The 20,042-nt window shown below is 54.3% G+C and overlaps 1 protein-coding gene across 1 annotated transcript in view; it reads right to left on the bottom strand.

Moving 5' to 3' along the window:
• The window catches only part of INO80B (INO80 complex subunit B), an 81,889-nt gene extending 68,323 nt beyond the window's left edge, over positions 1-13,566 (bottom strand). Inside the window, exon 1 of the mRNA XM_063925676.1 lies at positions 13,492-13,566. Within this exon, the coding sequence (XP_063781746.1) occupies positions 13,492-13,552 (61 nt within the window). The 5' untranslated portion in view covers positions 13,553-13,566. The remainder of the gene's footprint in view (positions 1-13,491) is intronic.
• Positions 13,567-20,042: the final 6,476 nt, after the last annotated feature.

The raw sequence follows: 20,042 nt of genomic DNA, 5'->3' as shown, positions 1-20,042 counted from the left end.
GATCTGGTTCTCGGGCGTGTTCAGCCCGTGTTCAGTGTCCTAGTTCTCGGGCGTGTTCAGCCCGTGTTCAGTGATCTGGTTCTTGGGCGTGTTCAGCCCGTGTTCAGTGTACTGGCTCTCAGCCGTGTTCAGCCCGTGTTCAGTGTCCTGGTTCTCAGCCGTGTTCAGCCCGTGTTCAGTGATTTGGTTCTCGGCCGTGTTCAGCCCGTGTTCAGTGTCCTGGTTCTCAGCCGTGTTCAGTGATCTGGTTCTCGGCCGTGGTCAGCCCATGTTCAGTGTCCTGGTTCTCGGCCGTGTTCAGCCCGTGTTCAGTGTCCTAATTCTCGGGCGTGTTCAGTGATCTGGTTCTCGGGCGTGTTCAGCCCGTGTTCAGTGTCCTAGTTCTCGGGCGTGTTCAGCCCGTGTTCAGTGATCTGGTTCTTGGGCGTGTTCAGCCCGTGTTCAGTGTACTGGCTCTCAGCCGTGTTCAGCCCGTGTTCAGTGTCCTGGTTCTCAGCCGTGTTCAGCCCGTGTTCAGTGATTTGGTTCTCGGCCGTGTTCAGCCCGTGTTCAGTGTCCTGGTTCTCAGCCGTGTTCAGTGATCTGGTTCTCGGCCGTGGTCAGCCCGTGTTCAGTGTCCTGGTTCTCGGCCGTGTTCAGCCCGTGTTCAGTGTCCTAATTCTCGGGCGTGTTCAGTGATCTGGTTCTCGGGCGTGTTCAACTCGTGTTCAGTGTCCTAGTTCTCGGGCGTGTTCAGCCCGTGTTCAGTGTCCTAGTTCTCGGGCGTGTTCAGCCCGTGTTCAGTGTCCTAGTTCTCGGGCGTGTTCAGCCCATGTTCAGTGTCCTAGTTCTCGGGCGTGTTCAGCCCATGTTCAGTGTCCTAGTTCTCGGGCGGGTTCAGCCCATGTTCAGTGTCCTAGTTCTCGGGCGTGTTCAGCCCGTGTTCAGTGTCCTAGTTCTCGGGCGTGTTCAGCCAGTGTTCAGTTATCTGGTTCTCGGGCGTGTTCAGCCCGTGTTCAGTGTCCTGGTTCTCAGCCGTGTTCAGCCCGTGTTCAGTGTCCTGGTTCTCAGCCGTGTTCAGTGTCCTGGTTCTCGGCCGTGTTCAGCCCGTGTTCAGTGTCCTGGTTCTCGTGCGTGTTCAGCCCGTGTTCAGTGTCCTGTTCTCGGCCGTGTTCAGCCCGTGTTCAGTGTCCTGGTTCTCGGCCGTGTTCAGCCCGTGTTCAGTGTCCTAGTTCTCGGGCGTGTTCAGCCCGTGTTCAGTGTCCTAGTTCTCGGGCGTGTTCAGCCCGTGTTCAGTGTCCTAGTTCTCGGGCGTGTTCAGCCCATGTTCAGTGTCCTAGTTCTCAGCCGTGTTCAGTGTCCTGGTTCTCAGCCGTGTTCAGCCCGTGTTCAGTGTCCTGGTTCTCGTGCGTGTTCAGCCCGTGTTCAGTGTCCTGTTCTCGGCCGTGTTCAGCCCGTGTTCAGTGTCCTGGTTCTCGGCCGTGTTCAGCCCGTGTTCAGTGTCCTAGTTCTCGGGCGTGTTCAGCCCGTGTTCAGTGTCCTGGTTCTCAGCCGTTTTCAGCCCGTGTTCAGTGTCCTGGTTCTCAGCCGTGTTTAGTGTCCTGGTTCTCGGCCGTGTTCAGCCCGTGTTCAGTGTCCTGGTTCTCGTGCGTGTTCAGCCCGTGTTCAGTGTCCTGTTCTCGGCCGTGTTCAGCCCGTGTTCAGTGTCCTGGTTCTCGGCCATGTTCAGCCCGTGTTCAGTGTCCTAGTTCTCGGGCGTGTTCAGCCCGTGTTCAGTGTCCTGGTTCTCAGCCGTGTTCAGCCCGTGTTCAGTGATCTAATTCTCGGCCGTGTTCAGCCCGTGTTCAGTGTCCTGGTTCTCGGCCGTGTTCAGCCCGTGTTCAGTGTCCTAATTCTCGGGCGTGTTCAGTGATCTGGTTCTCGGGCGTGTTCAGCCCGTGTTCAGTGTCCTATTTCTCGGGCGTGTTCAGCCCGTGTTCAGTGTCCTAGTTCTCGGGCGTGTTCAGCCCGTGTTCAGTGTCCTAGTTCTCGGGCGTGTTCAGCCCGTGTTCAGTGTCCTAGTTCTCGGGCGTGTTCAGCCCATGTTCAGTGTCCTAGTTCTCGTGCGTGTTCAGCCCGTGTTCAGTGTCCTAGTTCTCGGGCGTGTTCAGCCAGTGTTCAGTGTCCTAGTTCTCGGGCGTGTTCAGCCCGTGTTCAGTGTCCTAGTTCTCGGGCGTGTTCAGCCAGTGTTCAGTTATCTGGTTCTCGGGCGTGTTCAGCCCGTGTTCAGTGTCCTGGTTCTCAGCCGTGTTCAGCCCGTGTTCAGTGTCCTGGTTCTCAGCCGTGTTCAGTGTCCTGGTTCTCGGCCGTGTTCAGACCGTGTTCAGTGTCCTGGTTCTCGTGCGTGTTCAGCCCGTGTTCAGTGTCCTGTTCTCGGCCGTGTTCAGCCCGTGTTCAGTGTCCTGGTTCTCGGCCGTGTTCAGCCCGTGTTCAGTGTCCTAGTTCTCGGGCGTGTTCAGCCCGTGTTCAGTGTCCTAGTTCTCGGGCGTGTTCAGCCCATGTTCAGTGTCCTAGTTCTCGGGCGTGTTCAGCCCATGTTCAGTGTCCTAGTTCTCGGGCGTGTTCAGCCCGTGTTCAGTTATCTGGTTCTCGGGCGTGTTTAGCCCATGTTCAGTGTCCTGGTTCTCAGCCGTGTTCAGCCCGTGTTCAGTGTTCTGGTTCTCAGCCGTGTTCAGTGTCCTGATTCTCGGCCGTGTTCAGTGTCCTGGTTCTCGGCCGTGTTCAGTGTCCTGGTTCTCGGCCGTGTTCAGCCCGTGTTCAGTGTCCTGGTTCTCGGCCGTGTTCAGCCCATGTTCAGTGTCCTGGTTCTCGGCCGTGTTCAGCCCGTGTTCAGTGTCCTAGTTCTCGGGCGTGTTCAGCCCATGTTAGCTGTCCTAGTTCTCGGGCGTGTTCAGCCCATGTTCAGTGTCCTAGTTCTCGGGCGTGTTCAGCCCGTGTTCAGTTATCTGGTTCTCGGGCGTGTTCAGCCCGTGTTCAGTGTCCTGGTTCTCGGCCGTGTTCAGCCCGTGTTCAGTGTCCTGGTTCTCAGGCGTGTTCAGCCCATGTTCAGTGTCCTGGTTCTCGGCCGTGTTCAGCCCGTGTTCAGTGTCCTGGTTCTCGGCCGTGTTCAGCCTGTGTTCAGTGTTCTAGTTCTCGGGCGTGTTCAGCCCATTTTAGGTGTCCTAGTTCTCGGGCCTGTTCAGCCCATGTTCAGTGTCCTAGTTCTCGGGCGTGATCAGCCCGTGTTCAGTTATCTGGTTCTCGGGCGTGTTCAGCCCGTGTTCAGTGTCCTGGTTCTCAGCCGTGTTCAGCCCGTGTTCAGTGTCCTGGTTCTCAGCCGTGTTCAGCCCGTGTTCAGTGTCCTGATTCTCGGGCGTGTTCAGCCCGTGTTCAGTGTCCTGGTTCTCGCCCGTGTTCAGCCCGTGTTCAGTGTCCTGGTTCTCGGCCGTGTTCAGCCCGTGTTCAGTGTCCTAGTTCTCGGGCGTGTTCAGCCCGTGTTCAGTGTCCTGGTTCTCGGGCGTGTTCAGCCCGTGTTCAGTGTCCTGGTTCTCGGCCGTGTTCAGCCCGTGTTCAGTGTCCTGGTTCTCGGGCGTGTTCAGCCCATGTTCAGTGTCCTAGTTCTCGGGCGTGTTCAGCCCATGTTCAGTGTCCTGGTTCTCACCCGCGTTCAGTGATCTGGTTCTCGGGCGTGTTCAGCCCATGTTCAGTGTCCTGGTTCTCGGGTGTGTTCAGCCCGTGTTCAGTGTCCTGGTTCTCGGGCGTGTTCAGCCCATGTTCAGTGTCCTGGTTCTCGGCCGGGTTACAGCCGGGGTATAACGGTATAATCGCCCTTTCCCGCTGCCGCAGTGACCTGGTTATGGGTGGGGTAATCCAGGCCGTGGCTCGGTGTAATAACGCTTTTATACTAAATGCCGGGGCGCACACAGAATTTGTACATGGGTCCAACCTGGGTGTGACCCGGCTGAGACCCCTTTCAGAGTGGCGGCTGGCGCCAGCTTACCGGCGGGTCGGTGATGTCACCACACACGTGCCCAGTGCCGGTGCTAGCTCCGGCTCTCCCTATGCTGTCAGCATGTGCCAGGTCACATCAACCCCGGTTACCCACCATGCGGCATTGTCTCCCGTCATCGCAGCATTCTTATCCGGCCTGATAGACTGCGCAAATATCCTCAGACGCCCTCAGTGCGAGCGCAGCGGTGTACAACATCACAGGTACCTGGGGAAACCAGCGCTGTGGGTGTGTACCCGGAATTCCGGATAATCGGAGGAGGATATTACTATGGAGCGGCAATTCTCCCACACACCCAGGTCCTGCTCTTACAGTGTCACCCCACACAACACGGAGCAGTGCAGGGTGACCCCACACAACACAGAGCAGTGCAGGGTGACCCCACATAACACAAAGCAGTGCAGGGTGACCCCACATAACACAAAGCAGTGCAGGGTGACCACACAGAGCAGTGCAGGGTGACCCCACATAACACAAAGCAGTGCAGGGTGACCACACAGAGCAGTGCAGGGTGACCCCACATAACACAAAGCAGTGCAGGGTGACCCCACATAACACAAAGCAGTGCAGGATGACCACACAGAGCAGTGCAGGGTGACCCCACATAACACAGAGCAGAGCAGGGTGACCCCACATAACAGAGCAGTGCAGGGTGACCCCACATAACACAGAGCAGTGCAGGGTGACCCCACATAACAAAGAGCATTGCAGGGTGACCCCACATAACACAGAGCAGTGCAGGGTGACCCCACATAACAGAGCAGTGCAGGGTGACCCCACATAACAAAGAGCATTGCAGGGTGACCCCACATAACACAGAGCAGTGCAGGGTGACCCCACAGAACACGTAGCATTGCAGTGTGATCCCACAGAACACAAAGCAGTGCAGTGTGACCCCACAGAACACGGAGCAGTGCAGTGTGACCCCACAGAACACGGAGCAGTGCAGTGTGACCCCACCTAACACGGAGCAGTGCAGGGTGACCCCACATCAAAACAGAGCAGTGCAGCGTGACCCACAGAACACAGAGCAGTGCAGCGTGACCCCACATAACACAGAGCAGTGCAGGGTGACCCCACATAACACGGAGCAGTGCAGCGTGACCCCACATAACAGAGCAGTGCAGGGTGACCCCACATAACACAGAGCAGTGCAGCGTGACCCCACATAACACAGAGCAGTGCAGGGTGACCGCACATAACACAAAGCAGTGCAGGGTGATCCCACATAACACGGAGCAGTGCAGGATGACCCCAGATAACACGGAGCAGTGCAGGGTGACCCCACATAACACAGAGCAGTGCAGCGTGACCCCACATAACACAGAGCAGTGCAGAGTGACCCCACATAACACAAAGCAGTGCAGCGTGACCCCACATAACACAGAGCAGTGCAGGGTGACCCCACATAACACAAAGCAGTGCAGAGTGACCCCACATAACACAAAGCAGTGCAGAGTGACCCCACATAACACAGACAGTGCAGGATGACCCCAGATAACACGGGCAGTGCAGGGTCACCCCACATAACACGGAGCAGTGCAGGATGACCCCACATAACACAGAGCAGTGCAGTGTGACCCCACAGAACACGTAGCATTATAGTGTGATCCCACAGAACACGGAGCAGTGCAGTGTGACCCCACAGAACACGGAGCAGTGCAGCGTGACCCCACATAACAGAGCAGTGCAGGGTGACCACACATAACACAGAGCAGTGCAGCGTGACCCCACAGAACACAGAGCAGTGCAGCGTGACCCCACATAACGCAGAACAGTGCAGGGTGACCCCACATAACGGAGCAGTGCAGCGTGACCCCACATAACAGAGCAGTGCAGGGTGACACCACATAACACAGAGCAGTGCAGCGTGACCCCACATAACACAGAGCAGTGCAGGGTGACCCCACATAACACAAAGCAGTGCAGTGTGACCCCACAGAACACGTAGCATTGCAGTGTGATTACCACAGAACACGGAGCAGTGCAGTGTGACCCCACAGAACACGGAGCAGTGCAGTGTGACCCCACCTAACACGGAGCAGTGCAGGGTGACCCCACATAACACAGAGCAGTGCAGCGTGACCCACAGAACACAGAGCAGTGCATGGTGACCCCACATAACACAGATCAGTGCAGGGTGACCCCACATAACACAGAGCAGTGCAGCGTGACCCACAGAACACAGAGCAGTGCAGGGTGACCCCACATAACACAGAGCAGTGCAGGGTGACCCGACATAGGCCCTCATTCCGAGTCGTTCGCTCTGTATTTTTCATCGCATCGCAGTGAAATTCCGCTTAGTACGCATGCGCAATATTCGCACTGCGACTGCGCCAAGTAATTTTACAATGGAGATAGTATTTTTACTCACGGCTTTTTCATCGCTCCGGCGATCGTAGTGTGATTGACAGGAAATGGGTGTTACTGGGCGGAAACAGGCCGTTTTATGGGCGTGCGGGAAAAAACGCTACCGTTTCCGGAAAAAACGCAGGAGTGGCCGGGGAAACGGGGGAGTGTCTGGGCGAACGCTGGGTGTGTTTGTGACGTCAAACCAGGAACGACAAGCACTGAACTGATCGCAGATGCCGAGTAAGTGTGAAGCTACTCTGAAACTGCTAAGTAGTTTGTAATCGCAATATTGCGAATACATCGTTCGCAATTTTAAGATGCTAAGATACACTCCCAGTAGGCGGCGGCTTAGCGTGAGCAACTCTGCTAAAATCGCCTTGCGAGCGATCAACTCGGAATGAGGGCCATAACACAGAGCAGTGCAGGGTGAAGCTTATTACAGGAATTATATCCAATCTCCAAAGAAGAGTGTTCTTATTCCTGTATAATGTCTGTCAGCTCTGTACTGTAATGCAGGAAGCAATCAGCGCCCACACATCCACCCACCAGCCGCAGAGCCCTGTGCCAACCTGCTGCTGCCACATATGTACCCTCACATACTGATTGTCACCAGAGAGCGCTGATGTCTCTTCCTACCCCCAATGCCCCTCTCCTCACTCCGTGATTACCTGCCCGTTCCTACACCCACCCTACTGCCCCCGCTACATTCACCAGAGAGCGCTGATGTCTCTTCCTACCCCCAATGCCCCTCTCCTCACTCCGTGATTACTTGCCCGTTCCTACATCCCACCCTACTGCCCCTGCTACATTCACCAGAGAGTGCTGATGTCTCTTCCTGCCCCCAATGCCCCTCTCCTCACTCCGTGATTACCTGCCCATTCCTACACCCCGCCCTACTGCCCCCGCTACATTCACCAGAGAGCGCTGATGTCTCTTCCTGCCCCCAATGCCCCTCTCCTCACTCCGTGATTACCTGCCCGTTCCTACACCCCACCCTACTGCCCCCGCTACATTCACAGAGAGCGCTGATGTCTCTTCCTGCCCCCAATGCCCCTCTCCTCACTCCGTGATTACCTGCCCGTTCCTACACCCCACCCTACTGCCCCCGCTACATTCACCAGAGAGCGCGGGCTGCTGTCTCTTCCTGCCCCCAATGCCCCTCTCCTCACTCCGTGATTACCTGCCCGTTCCTACACCCCACCCTACTGCCCCCGCTATATTCACCAGAGAGTGCTGATGTCTCTTCCTGCCCCCAATGCCCCTCCCCTCACTCCGTGATTACCTGCCCGTTCCTACACCCCACCCTACTGCCCCCGCTACATTCACCAGAGAGTGCTGATGTCTCTTCCTGCCCCAATGCCCCTCTCCTCACTCCGTGATTACCTGCCCGTTCCTACATCACACCCTACTACCCCCGCTACATTCACCAGAGAGCGCTGATGTCTCTTCCTGCCCCCAATGCCCCTCTCCTCACTCCGTGATTACCTGCCCGTTCCTACACCCACCCTACTGCCCCCACTACATTCACCAGAGAGCGCTGATGTCTCTTCCTGCCCCCAATGCCCCTCTCCTCACTCCGTGATTACCTGCCCTCTCCTACACCCACCCTACTGCCCCCGCTACATTCACCAGAGAGCGCTGATGTCTCTTCCTGCCCCCAATGCCCCTCTCCTCACTCCGTGATTACCTGCCCTCTCCTACACCCACCCTACTGCCCCCGCTACATTCACCAGAGAGCGCTGATGTCTCTTCCTGCCCCCAATGCCCCTCTCCTCACTCCGTGATTACCTGCCCGCTCCTACAGCCCACCCTACTGCCCCCGCTACATTCACCAGAGAGCGCTGATGTCTCTTCCTGCCCCCAATGCCCCTCTCCTCACTCCGTGATTACCTGCCCGTTCCTACATCCCACCCTACTGCCCCCGCTACATTAACCAGAGAGCGTTGATGTCTCTTCCTGCCCCCAATGCCCCTCTCCTCACTCCGTGATTACCTGCCCGTTCCTACAGCCCACCCTACTGCCCCCGCTACATTCACCAGAGAGTGCTGATGTCTCTTCCTGCCCTCAATGCCCCTCTCCTCACTCCGTGATTACCTGCCCCCTCCTACATCCCACCCTACTGCCCTCGCTACATTCACCAGAGAGCGCTGATGTCTTTTCCTGCCCCCAATGCCCCTCTCCTCACTCCGTGATTACCTGCCCTCTCCTACACCCACCCTACTGCCCCCGCTACATTCACCAGAGAGCGCTGATGTCTCTTCCTGCCCCCAATGCCCCTCTCCTCACTCCGTGATTACCTGCCCGCTCCTACAGCCCACCCTACTGCCCCCGCTACATTCACCAGAGAGCGCTGATGTCTCTTCCTACCCCCAATGCCCCTCTCCTCACTCCGTGATTACCTGCCCGTTCCTACATCCCTCCCTAATGCCCCTGCTACATTCACCAGAGAGCGCTGATGTCTCTTCCTGCCCCCAATGCCCCTCTCCTCACTCCGTGATTACCTGTCCGTTCCTACACCCCACCCTACTGCCCCCGCTACATTAACCAGAGAGCGCTGATGTCTCTTCCTGCCCCCAATGCCCCTCTCCTCACTCCGTGATTACCTGCCTGTTCCTACAGCCCACCCTACTGCCCCCGCTACATTCACCAGAGAGCGCTGATGTCTCTTCCTGCCCCCAATGCCCCTCTCCTCACTCCGTGATTACCTGCCCGTTCCTACAGCCCACCCTACTGCCCCCGCTACATTCACCAGAGAGCGCTGATGTCTCTTCCTGCCCCCAATGCCCCTCTCCTCACTCCGTGATTACCTGCCCGTTCCTACATCCCACCCTACTGCCCCCGCTACATTAACCAGAGAGCGCTGATGTCTCTTCCTGCCCCCAATGCCCCTCTCCTCACTCCGTGATTACCTGCCCGTTCCTACAGCCCACCCTACTGCCCCCGCTACATTCACCAGAGAGCGCGGGCTGCTGTCTCTTCCTGCCCCCAATGCCCCTCTCCTCACTCCGTGATTACCTGCCCGTTCCTACATCCCACCCTACTGCCCCCGCTACATTAACCAGAGAGCGCTGATGTCTCTTCCTGCCCCCAATGCCCCTCTCCTCACTCCGTGATTACCTGCCCCCTCCTACATCCCACCCTACTGCCCCCGCTACATTCACCAGAGAGCGCTGATGTCTCTTTCTGCCCCCAATGCCCCTCTCCTCACTCCGTGATTACCTGCCCTCCCTGCGGCATAGGTTCTGTCCACTGTGCGCTTGAGGGTGGATTCTAGGTGGGACACAACGTGGCGGTGTCTCCATGATGCCGCAGCAGCCTGCCTTACTACCGTATGCTAGTGCCATACACGTGAACAGAACAACCCTTACAGCTACATGCACCGACACAGCCACAAGTCAGAACATCCCTGCGCAATCGCATTGTAGCCGGACAGCTCCCGCACAGAAACGCCCATTTCACGGACAAATACAACAAAGATTGTGCAAAATCACTTCTGCGCATGCGCTGAATACTAAAACGTACAAATTGCATTCATGCAAAGAAGAGTCCCCTCAGAATCAGCCCAATTGTATCTCCAACCCCTCTGTCCTGTGACCATCTGCAGCTGCCGAGACTTTCCCCCAGCAGTGAGAGGGTTACAGTACATACAGATCTTCAGTCCTGGGACTATCTGCAGCTGGTGAGACTTTCCTCCAGCAGTGACAGGGTTACAGTACAGTACAGATCTTCTGTCCTGAGACCATCTGCAGCTGGTGAGACATTCCTCCAGCAGTGAGAGGGTTACAGTACAGTACAGATCTTCTGTCCTGTGACCATCTGCAGCTGGTGAGACATTCCTCCAGCAGTGACAGGGTTACAGTACAGTACAGATCTTCAGTCCTGGGACTATCTGCAGCTGGTGAGACTTTCCTCCAGCAGTGAGAGGGTTACAGTACAGTACAGATCTTCTGTCCTGAGACCATCTGCAGCTGGTGAGACATTCCTCCAGCAGTGAGAGGGTTACAGTACAGTACAGATCTTCTGCCCTGTCACTATCTGCGGCTGGTGAGACATTCCTCCAGCAGTGAGAGGGTTACAGTACAGTACAGATCTTCTGCCCTGTCACTATCTGCGGCTGGTGAGACATTCCTCCAGCAGTGAGAGGGTTACAGTACAGTACAGATCTTCTGCCCTGTCACTATCTGCGGCTGGTGAGACATTCCTCCAGCAGTGAGAGGGTTACAGTACAGTACAGATCTTCTGCCCTGTCACTATCTGCGGCTGGTGAGACATTCCTCCAGCAGTGAGAGGGTTACAGTACAGTACATATCTTATGTCCTGAGACCATCTGCAGCTGGTGAGACATTCCTCCAGCAGTGAGGGGGTTACAGTACAGTACAGTACATACAGATCTTCTGTCCTGGGACCATATGGAGGTAATTAGACTGTCCTCCAGCAGTGAGAGGGTTACAGTACATACAGATCTTCTGTCCTGGGACTATCTGCAGCTGGAGAGACTTTCCTCCAGCAGTGAGAGGGTTACAATCACATACCTCCCAACTTTCTTTAACTGTGGAGCGGGACACTTGCGCGGCGAAGCCACGCTCGCTCCTGAAAAAGGGGCGTGGTCTATGAAATGGGGGCGTGGCTTCGCGGGAGGACCCGCGATCGTGAGCCACGCCCCCGTTTTCGTCACTGAGGGGGCATGCCCAGCGCTCTGTGAGCCGCTGGCATGCTCCCTCTCCCTCTGACTCTACTGAATAGACGCTGTGCGCATGCGCACAGCGTCTATTCACCGCTGCTCTGCTGAGCAGAGCAGCGATTGACAGAGCCTCCCAACTGACCCCCCCACCGCAGGACACTGTGGCCCGCGGGTGGGACAGCGGGACAGTCCCCAAAAAACGGGACTGTCCCGCGAAAATTGGGACAGTTGGGAGGTATGCAATCAGAGCCGGCCCTAACCAATATGATGCCCTAGGCAAGATTTTGGCTGGTGTCCCCTAGCACCGCCGCTAGTTCTGCAGGACATGCCTGGCATGAGTCAGCTGGCAGCTCTGCTAATGTTGGGGAGCCTTTTGTTTATGAAAATGCATCTTATTTGCATTACTATGTGCAGGGCCGAAACTAGGATTCTCGGCACCCGGGGCAAGGCAGTAATTTGGCGCCCCCAACCCCGCCCCCCCTCCTGAAATTTTTTATATATATATATATATATATTGTCAAAGTCAGAAAAATGTCTCAATGCACGTTGCCATATTTGCACCGCACACTGGTCCGCGCTGCGCGTGCATGCGCTCTCCCGTGGATTCGCATACCCGCAATAACGTGCACTCGCAGGCGCGGTATGCGTATTTACGGTAGAGTTTATGTAGTCGTAGCGTGCGACTCATTCGTTACATATTTTCACAATTAATGTAGTTTATAGATCATGGTCCCTTTGATAGATTCTGTAAGTTTGGTTAAAATACAATGTCCCAGAGCTGAGGAATCCCTCTTTATATCGTACAAAGGGTCTAACAGGAATCATACAGCAGTGTCTGGTACCCATCGGAAGAGTATTTAATTAGCAATATTCCGGTGTTGGTTTGGAGCGTATTAATCGCTCGTGCGAATAGTTATGGACATAAGAAGTTTATGTCCATTTCTATTATTTACACATACTCAGGTATGCGGCGGGAAACCCAGTTTCCCACCCACCTGAGCTGTTGGAAATCGTCACAACCCACCTGTATGAATCACCCTATGACCTTTTGTTATGATACAGGGCCGAATTCCTTCGGCCAATGGACAATGGGATTGTAGGACCAGGAGATTGCATTGTGTGTGGGGCATAAATAGGCAGGCCGACCACATCCAGCTCTCACTCTCTCATCAACGGTTATCTGCTGATAGCCGGGAGCTGGATATCGAGGCGCAGGCGATCATACCCTTTGTGCGTAAGTTTCTCTCCGTAATCATTGTCTTTCTGTGAGCCAATTTCTCTCATCTCATCTCTCTCTCTCTCTCTCTCTCTCTCTCTCTCTCTCTCTCTGTTCTGTTCTCTCATATCTCCCCTAGACTAGGCTAGTATTGTATTGTATTAGATAGTATTGTATTGTATTGCATTTAGGTCGGTGTAGTATTGTCCTTTTGTATTTATTGTTTAGTTCTGTGGTTAGGAAGTCTCTGTTATATTGTAGTGTATCATTTGTACTGTTATCCCCTTTTACAAGTATATTAGATATAATACAGTTAATAGGCTTTGGAACCTAAACCAGCATCTGTGTATTTCCTATAGTGTTAAGTGTTCACTTGAGCGTCGGTGACGCTCAAGCAGCTTTGTAGTTAGTCAGGTTACACAAGGTTGCACTTACACCCTGTACTCACATTAAGGTATTCAGTGTATTTCATTGGTATAAGGTTTTATCGTAAAGGTATAGTGTTGTGAGCGTCTGCATCGCTGGTGACCTCCTCGTGGTCTCGAGCGTAAACTACGCCATAGCGAATCATTACCCTAGACATAACCAATAACGTGTCCTGTGATCGCTGGGCCGTGAGCGAACGTGACGCTTGAGCGTCTCGCCTACGGCTGAGCGATCGTTACGCAACTAGCGTACCATTACGGTACTTCTTAAGTAAACAGCGTACAGTGTTCTTAGCTCCATAAAGGGTTGTTTATACGACAAAGGAATTTAGCATTGTCAATATATATATATATAAATAAAAAATAAAAACCATTAATTAAAATATTTACATTTTTTTAAAAAATTTTAAGTTTTAATAATTAAACATTAATTGAAACATTTTTTTTTTTTAAACATTAAAACTACACCACGCTGTAGTGCAACCTTATTCTCATCACACGGCACAGTAGTACCCCTCATTAGATTATGCAGCCCCACAGGGGAGAGATGGAGAAAGAGATGGGAGAGCAGAGAGAGACAGAGATGTGAGGGAGAGAGATGGAGGAGAGGGAGAGAGAGGGGTGAGGGAGAGATAGGGAGTGTGGGGTGAGGGAGAGATGGGGAGAGAGAGAGGGATGAGGGAGAGTGGGGTGAGGGAGAGATGGGGAGAGAGAGAGGGATGAGGGAGAGTGGGGTGAGGGAGAGATGGGAGTCACTGCTGTCACTATCAAAATGTTTCACATATATTCTTAAGACAGTTTCCAACTTTACCTATCACAGCTGTGGCTCTCCTCCTAATGTGCACTTCAAGCCTGTAGTGCTGTAAATGCATCTTGTGTAGATGTGTTCTTGGATTCCAATGGAGGCAGCCAGTAATGACAGGGCGCATATTTCTTTTATCATCAGCTGCCTACTGGCCATCTGCTCCTCCGCCCGCCGATACATCCTAAAAATCCAGCATTATCACGGAGGGGAGGTGGTAGCTATTGCATCCTGCAGGGCATATGTTATCATCAGCTGCCTACTCTGGACTATACCAGGTTACCTGCAATCATTCACATATTGTCACACTGACAACGGTCAGCACATTTAACAGTGCTCCGCCTCCACTGAACTTACAATCGGCGGCACTAACATCCCGTGTGGATGGCCGAAGGAGTCGGGCAGAGTTCTCGGCGCCCCCCTCCTTCCGGCGCCCGGGGCACGTGACCCCTTAGCCCCCCCCTAGTTACGGCCCTGCTATGTGGCTAGGATGCACAAGCAGCTTTTGCTGATTAAAATGATATGCCGCATGCCTATATTCTGTGTGTGACTGCGGCTGTATCTGCATATGAAATGCTACATTACAGTGATTTCCACAGAATATAGGCATGCCACATATCATTTTAATCAGCAGATGCTGCTGGGGCCCCTAAGCAGGGCCGGCCCGACGCATACGCGGGCTACGCAGCCGCGTTGAGCGCCGAGCCGTAGAGGGTGATGCTGCAGAGAGTGAGTCATAGTGACTCACTCTCTACAGTAGCGGTGGCTAGCAAGCGGCTCGATCCACTACCGGCCACCGCTGCCCGGCGCGCACTAACATCTCCAGCAGCGGTGTGTATCTGAAATTCGACGCCGGCCCGTGAGTCAATCAGAGCTCGCGGACCGGCGGCTGAGGCTCCTAATTGGCTGCCGGACCGCGAGATCTGATTGGCTCACGGGCCGGCGCCGAATTTCAGATACACACCTCCGCTGGAGACGGAGGGGTAGGAGAGGCGCGCGCTGCCCTCTCCTCCCCTCACAGCAGCAGCAGCAGCAGGTGAGCAGCACTTTTTTTTTTTCAGGGGAGGAGGCACTGTGGGGACATGTATCAGCACTGGGGGCATATCTGGCACTGTGGGAGGCACTGTGGGGGCATGTATCAGCACTGGGGGCATATCTGGCACTGTGGGGGCACATCTGGCACTGTGGGAGGCACTGTGGGGGCATGTATCAGCACTGGGGGCATATCTGGCACTGTGGAAGGCACTGTGGGGGCATGTATCAGCACTGGGGGCATATCTGGCACTATGGGAGGCACTGTGGGGACATGTATCAGCACTGGGGGCATATCTGGCGCTGTTGGGGCATATCTGGCACTGTGAGAGGCACTGTGGGCAGAGGCATAACTCTGGGAGGCAACGGAGTCATCTGCAGCCGGGCTCCTGCTCTGAAGGGGGGCACCTCTCCTCCCATTCTGTGACACCATTGAATTAAGTTAATTGATAGCTGCCGCTGTCTTTTCAGTGGCCGACTTCCTCACTGGTCCCTGCACCTTACAAATCACACCCTCTTTATTATACTGTAGATACACATTTTACAAGTATCACACCCAGGATTAGAAACCACAACCTATTACACTGGAAGCAGATGAAGCTGTTTGCTCCTGTATAGGAAATATGAGAATTATAACTATATGAAGATACTTCTCTGACAATTACACGTAACTTCATACAGTTAGAATTCTCATGCTTCCTGTACAGGAGCAAAAACTCCTTCAGTAAAGTGTCTGCTGTCAGTATAACAGGTCATGGGTTCAAATCCTGGGTATGACTGCTAAGAAATGTGTGATTTAAAATAAAAGACAATTAAATGTATAAATACAGTACATTTTTATTTCAGAACACTATATATAAATATATATATATATATATATATATATATATATATATATACATACATATCTAAATTTAGGGGAGGGGCACCAATATTTATCTTGCCTCCGGGCAACTGGGACAAACTTATGCGACTGACTGTGGGGGCATGTGTATCAGCACTGGGGGCATATCGGGAACTGTGGGGACGTGTATCAGCACTGGGGGCATATCTGGCACTGTGGGGGCATGTGTAGCAGCACTGGGGGCATATCTGGCACTGTGGGGGCATGTGTAGCAGCACTGGGGGCATATCTGGCACTGTGGGAGGCACTGTGGGGACATGTATCAGCACTGGGGGCATATCTGGTGTTGTGGGTGGCACTGTGGGGACGTGTATCAGCACTGGGGGCATATCTGGCACTGTTGGCATATCTGGCACTGTGGGGATATGTGTATCTGCACTGGGGGCATATCTGGCACAGTGGGGGCATGTGTATCTGCACTGGGGGGCATATCTGGCACAGTGGGGGCATGTGTATCTGCACTGGGGGCATATCTGGCACAGTGGGGGCATGTGTATATGCACTGAGGGCATATATGGCACTGTGGGTACATGTGTATCTGCACTGAGGGCATATATGGCACAGTGGGGGCATGTGTATCTGGCACTGGGGGGATATGTGTATCTGCACTGGGGGCATAGCTGGCACAGTGGGGGCATGTGTATATGCACTGAGGGCATATATGGCACTGTGGGGACATGTGTATCTGCACTGAGGGCATATATGGCACAGTGGGGGCATGTGTATCTGGCACTGGGGGGATATGTGTATCTGCACTGGGGGCATATATGGCACTGTGGGGACATGTGTATCTGCACTGAGGGCATATATGGCACAGTGGGGGCATGTGTATCTGGCACTGGGGGGATATGTGTATCTGCACTGGGGGCATAGCTGGCACTGTGGGGATATGTGTATCTGCACTGGGGGCATAGCTGGCACTGTGGAGACATGTGTATCTGGCACTGGGGGCATATCTGGCACTGTGGGGATATGTGTATCTGGCACTGGGGGCATATCTGGCACTGTGGGGATATGTGTATCTGCACTGGGAGCATATCTGGCACTGTGGAGACATGTGTATCTGGCACTGGGGGCATAGCTGGCACTGTGGAGATATGTGTATCTGCACTGGGGGCATAGCTGGCACTGTTGGGATATGTGTATCTGCACTGGGGGCATAGATGGCACTGTGGGGATATGTGTATCTGCACTGGGGGCATATCTGGCATTGTGGGGGCATATCTGGCACTGTGGGGGCATGTGTATCAGCACTGGGGGCATATCTGGTGTTGTGGGTGGCACTGTGGGGACGTGTATCAGCACTGGGGGCATATCTGGCACTGTGGGGGCATGTGTATCTGCACTGGGGGCATATCTGGCACTGTGGTAGCATATCTGGCATTGTGGGGTTATGTGTATCTGCACTGGGGGCATATCTGGCACTGTGGGGGCATGTGTATCTGCACTGGGGGCATATCTGGCACTGTGGGGGCATGTGTATCTGCACTGGGGGCATATCTGGCACTGTGGGCATATCTGGCACTGTGGGGATATGTGTATCTGCACTGGGGGGCATATCTGGCATTGTGGGGTTATGTGTATCTGCACTGGGGGCATATCTGGCATTGTGGGGTTATGTGTATCTGCACTGGGGGCATATCTGGCACTGTTGGGATATGTGTATCTGCACTGGGGGCATATCTGGCACTGTGGCATACTTGCCTACTCTCCCGGAATGGCCGGGAGGCTCCCGAAAATCGGGTGGCGCTCCCGGCCCCCCGGAAGAAAAGGCAAGTCTCCCGGATGAGTGCCCACCACCCGCAACCCACCCGCATCACCTACATAACCCCCGGCGGCGCAGCTCAAAGTGCGCGGTCCGGGAGTCAGATGACGCGATTCGCGTCATCATGGCCCCCCCCTGCCTTGCAATGTCAACATTAACGGCATTGCTAGACAGGGGGCGGGGCCACGATGACGTGATCGTGAAGCCACGCCCACAACCCCACCCCTAAGCTTCATCAAGACGCATCTCCACACCCCCGCTGCTCCGACCTGGCTGCCTCCTCCCGGAGGGGGCAGCCAGATTGTCGGTAAGTATGCACTGTGGAGATAAGTGTATCTGCACTGGGGGCATAGCTGGCACTGTTGGGATATGTGTATCTGCACTGGGGGCATAGATGGCACTGTGGAGATATGTGTATCTGCACTGGGGGCATAGCTGGCACTGTTGGGATATGTGTATCTGCACTGGGGGCATAGATGGCACTGTGGAGATATGTGTATCTGCACTGGGGGCATAGCTGGCACTGTTGGGATATGTGTATCTGCACTGGGGGCATAGATGGCACTGTGGGGATATGTGTATCTGCACTGGGGGCATATCTGGCACTGGGGGCATATCTGGCACTGGGGGCATATCTGGCACTGTGGGGATATGTGTATCTGGCACTGGGGGCATAGCTGGCACTGTGGGGATATATGTATCTGCACTGGGGGCATAGCTGGCACTGTTGGGATATGTGTATCTGCACTGGGGGCATAGCTGGCACTGTGGAGATATGTGTATCTGCACTGGGGGCATAGCTGGCACTGTTGGGATATGTGTATCTGCACTGGGGGCATAGATGGCACTGTTGGGATATGTGTATCTGCACTGGGGACATATCTGGCACTGTGGGGATATGTGTATCTGCACTGGGGGCATATCTGGCACTGTGGGGATATATGTATCTGCACTGGGGACATATCTGGCACTGTGGGGATATGTGTATCTGCACTGGGGGCATAGCTGGCACTGTGGGGATATGTGTATCTGCACTGGGGGCATAGCTGGCACTGTAGGGATATGTGTATCTTCACTGGGGGCATAGATGGCACTGTGGGGATATGTGTATCTGCACTGGGGGCATATCTGGCATTGTGGGGATATATGTATCTGCACTGGGGACATATCTGGCACTGTGGGGATATGTGTATCTGCACTGGGGACATATCTGGCACTGTGGAGATATGTGTATCTGCACTGGGGGCATATCTGGCACTGTGGGGATATGTGTATCTGCACTGGGGGCATAGCTGGCACTGTGGAGATATGTGTATCTGCACTGGGGGCATAGCTGGCACTGTTGGGATATGTGTATCTGCACTTGGGGCATAGATGGCACTGTGGGGATATGTGTATCTGCACTGGGGGCATAGCTGGCACTGTTGGGACATGTGTATCTGCACTGGGGGCATATCTGGCACTGTGGGGTTATGTGTATCTGCACTGGGGGGCATATCTGGCACTGTGGGGATATGTGTATCTGCACTGGGGGCATAGCTGGCACTGTGGGGACATGTGTATCTGCACTGAGGGCATATCTGACACTGTGGGGACATGTGTATCTGGCACTGGGGGTATAGCTGGCACTGTGGGGACATGTGTATCTGCACTGGGGGTATATCTGACACTGTGGGGATATGTGTATCTGCACTGGGGGCATAGCTGGCACTGTGGGGATATGTGTATCTGCACTGGGGGCATAGCTGGCACTGTGGAGATATATGTATCTGCACTGGGGGCATAGCTGGCACTGTGGGGATATGTGTATCTGCACTGGGGGCATAGCTGGCACTGTGGGGATATGTGTATCTGCACTGGGGGCATATCTGGCACTGTGGAGATATGTGTATCTGCACTGGGGGCATAGCTGGCACTGTGGAGATATGTGTATCTGGCACTGGGGGCATATCTGGCACTGTGGGGATATGTGTATCTGCACTGGGGGCATAGCTGGCACTGTGGAAACATGTGTATCTGGCACTGGGGGCATATCTGGCACTGTGGGGATATGTGTATCTGCACTGGGGGCATAGCTGGCACTGTGGAGATATGTGTATCTGCACTGGGGGCATAGCTGGCACTGTTGGGATATGTGTATCTGCACTGGGGGCATATCTGGCACTGTGGGGATATGTGTATCTGCACTGGGGGCATAGCTGGCACTGTGGGGATATGTGTATCTGCACTGGGGGCATATCTGGCGCTGTGGGGATATGTGTATCTGCACTGGGGGCATATCTGGCACTGTGGGGATATGTGTACCTGCACTGGGGGCATAGCTGGCACTGTGGGGATATGTGTATCTGCACTGGGGGCATATCTGGCACTGTGGGGATATATGTATCTGCACTGGGGGCATAGCTGGCACTGTTGGGATATGTGTATCTGCACTGGGGGCATAGCTGGCACTGTGGGGATATGTGTATCTGCACTGGGGGCATATCTGGCACTGTGGGGTTATGTGTATCTGCACTGGGGGCATATCTGGCACTGTGGGGATATATGTATCTGCACTGGGGGCATAGCTGGCACTGTTGGGATATGTGTATCTGCACTGGGGGCATAGCTGGCACTGTTGGGATATGTGTATCTGCACTGGGGGCATAGCTGGCACTGTGGGGATATGTGTATCTGCACTGGGGGCATATCTGGCACTGTGGGGTTATGTGTATCTGCACTGGGGGCATATCTGGCACTGTGGGGATATATGTATCTGCACTGGGGGCATAGCTGGCACTGTTGGGATATGTGTATCTGCACTGGGGGCATAGCTGGCACTGTTGGGATATGTGTATCTGCACTGGGGGCATAGCTGGC

Source organism: Pseudophryne corroboree, chromosome 1, assembly GCF_028390025.1.
Source record: "Pseudophryne corroboree isolate aPseCor3 chromosome 1, aPseCor3.hap2, whole genome shotgun sequence".
Classification (NCBI taxonomy): domain Eukaryota; kingdom Metazoa; phylum Chordata; class Amphibia; order Anura; family Myobatrachidae; genus Pseudophryne; species Pseudophryne corroboree.
This window is presented reverse-complemented; position numbering and strand designations above follow the sequence as displayed.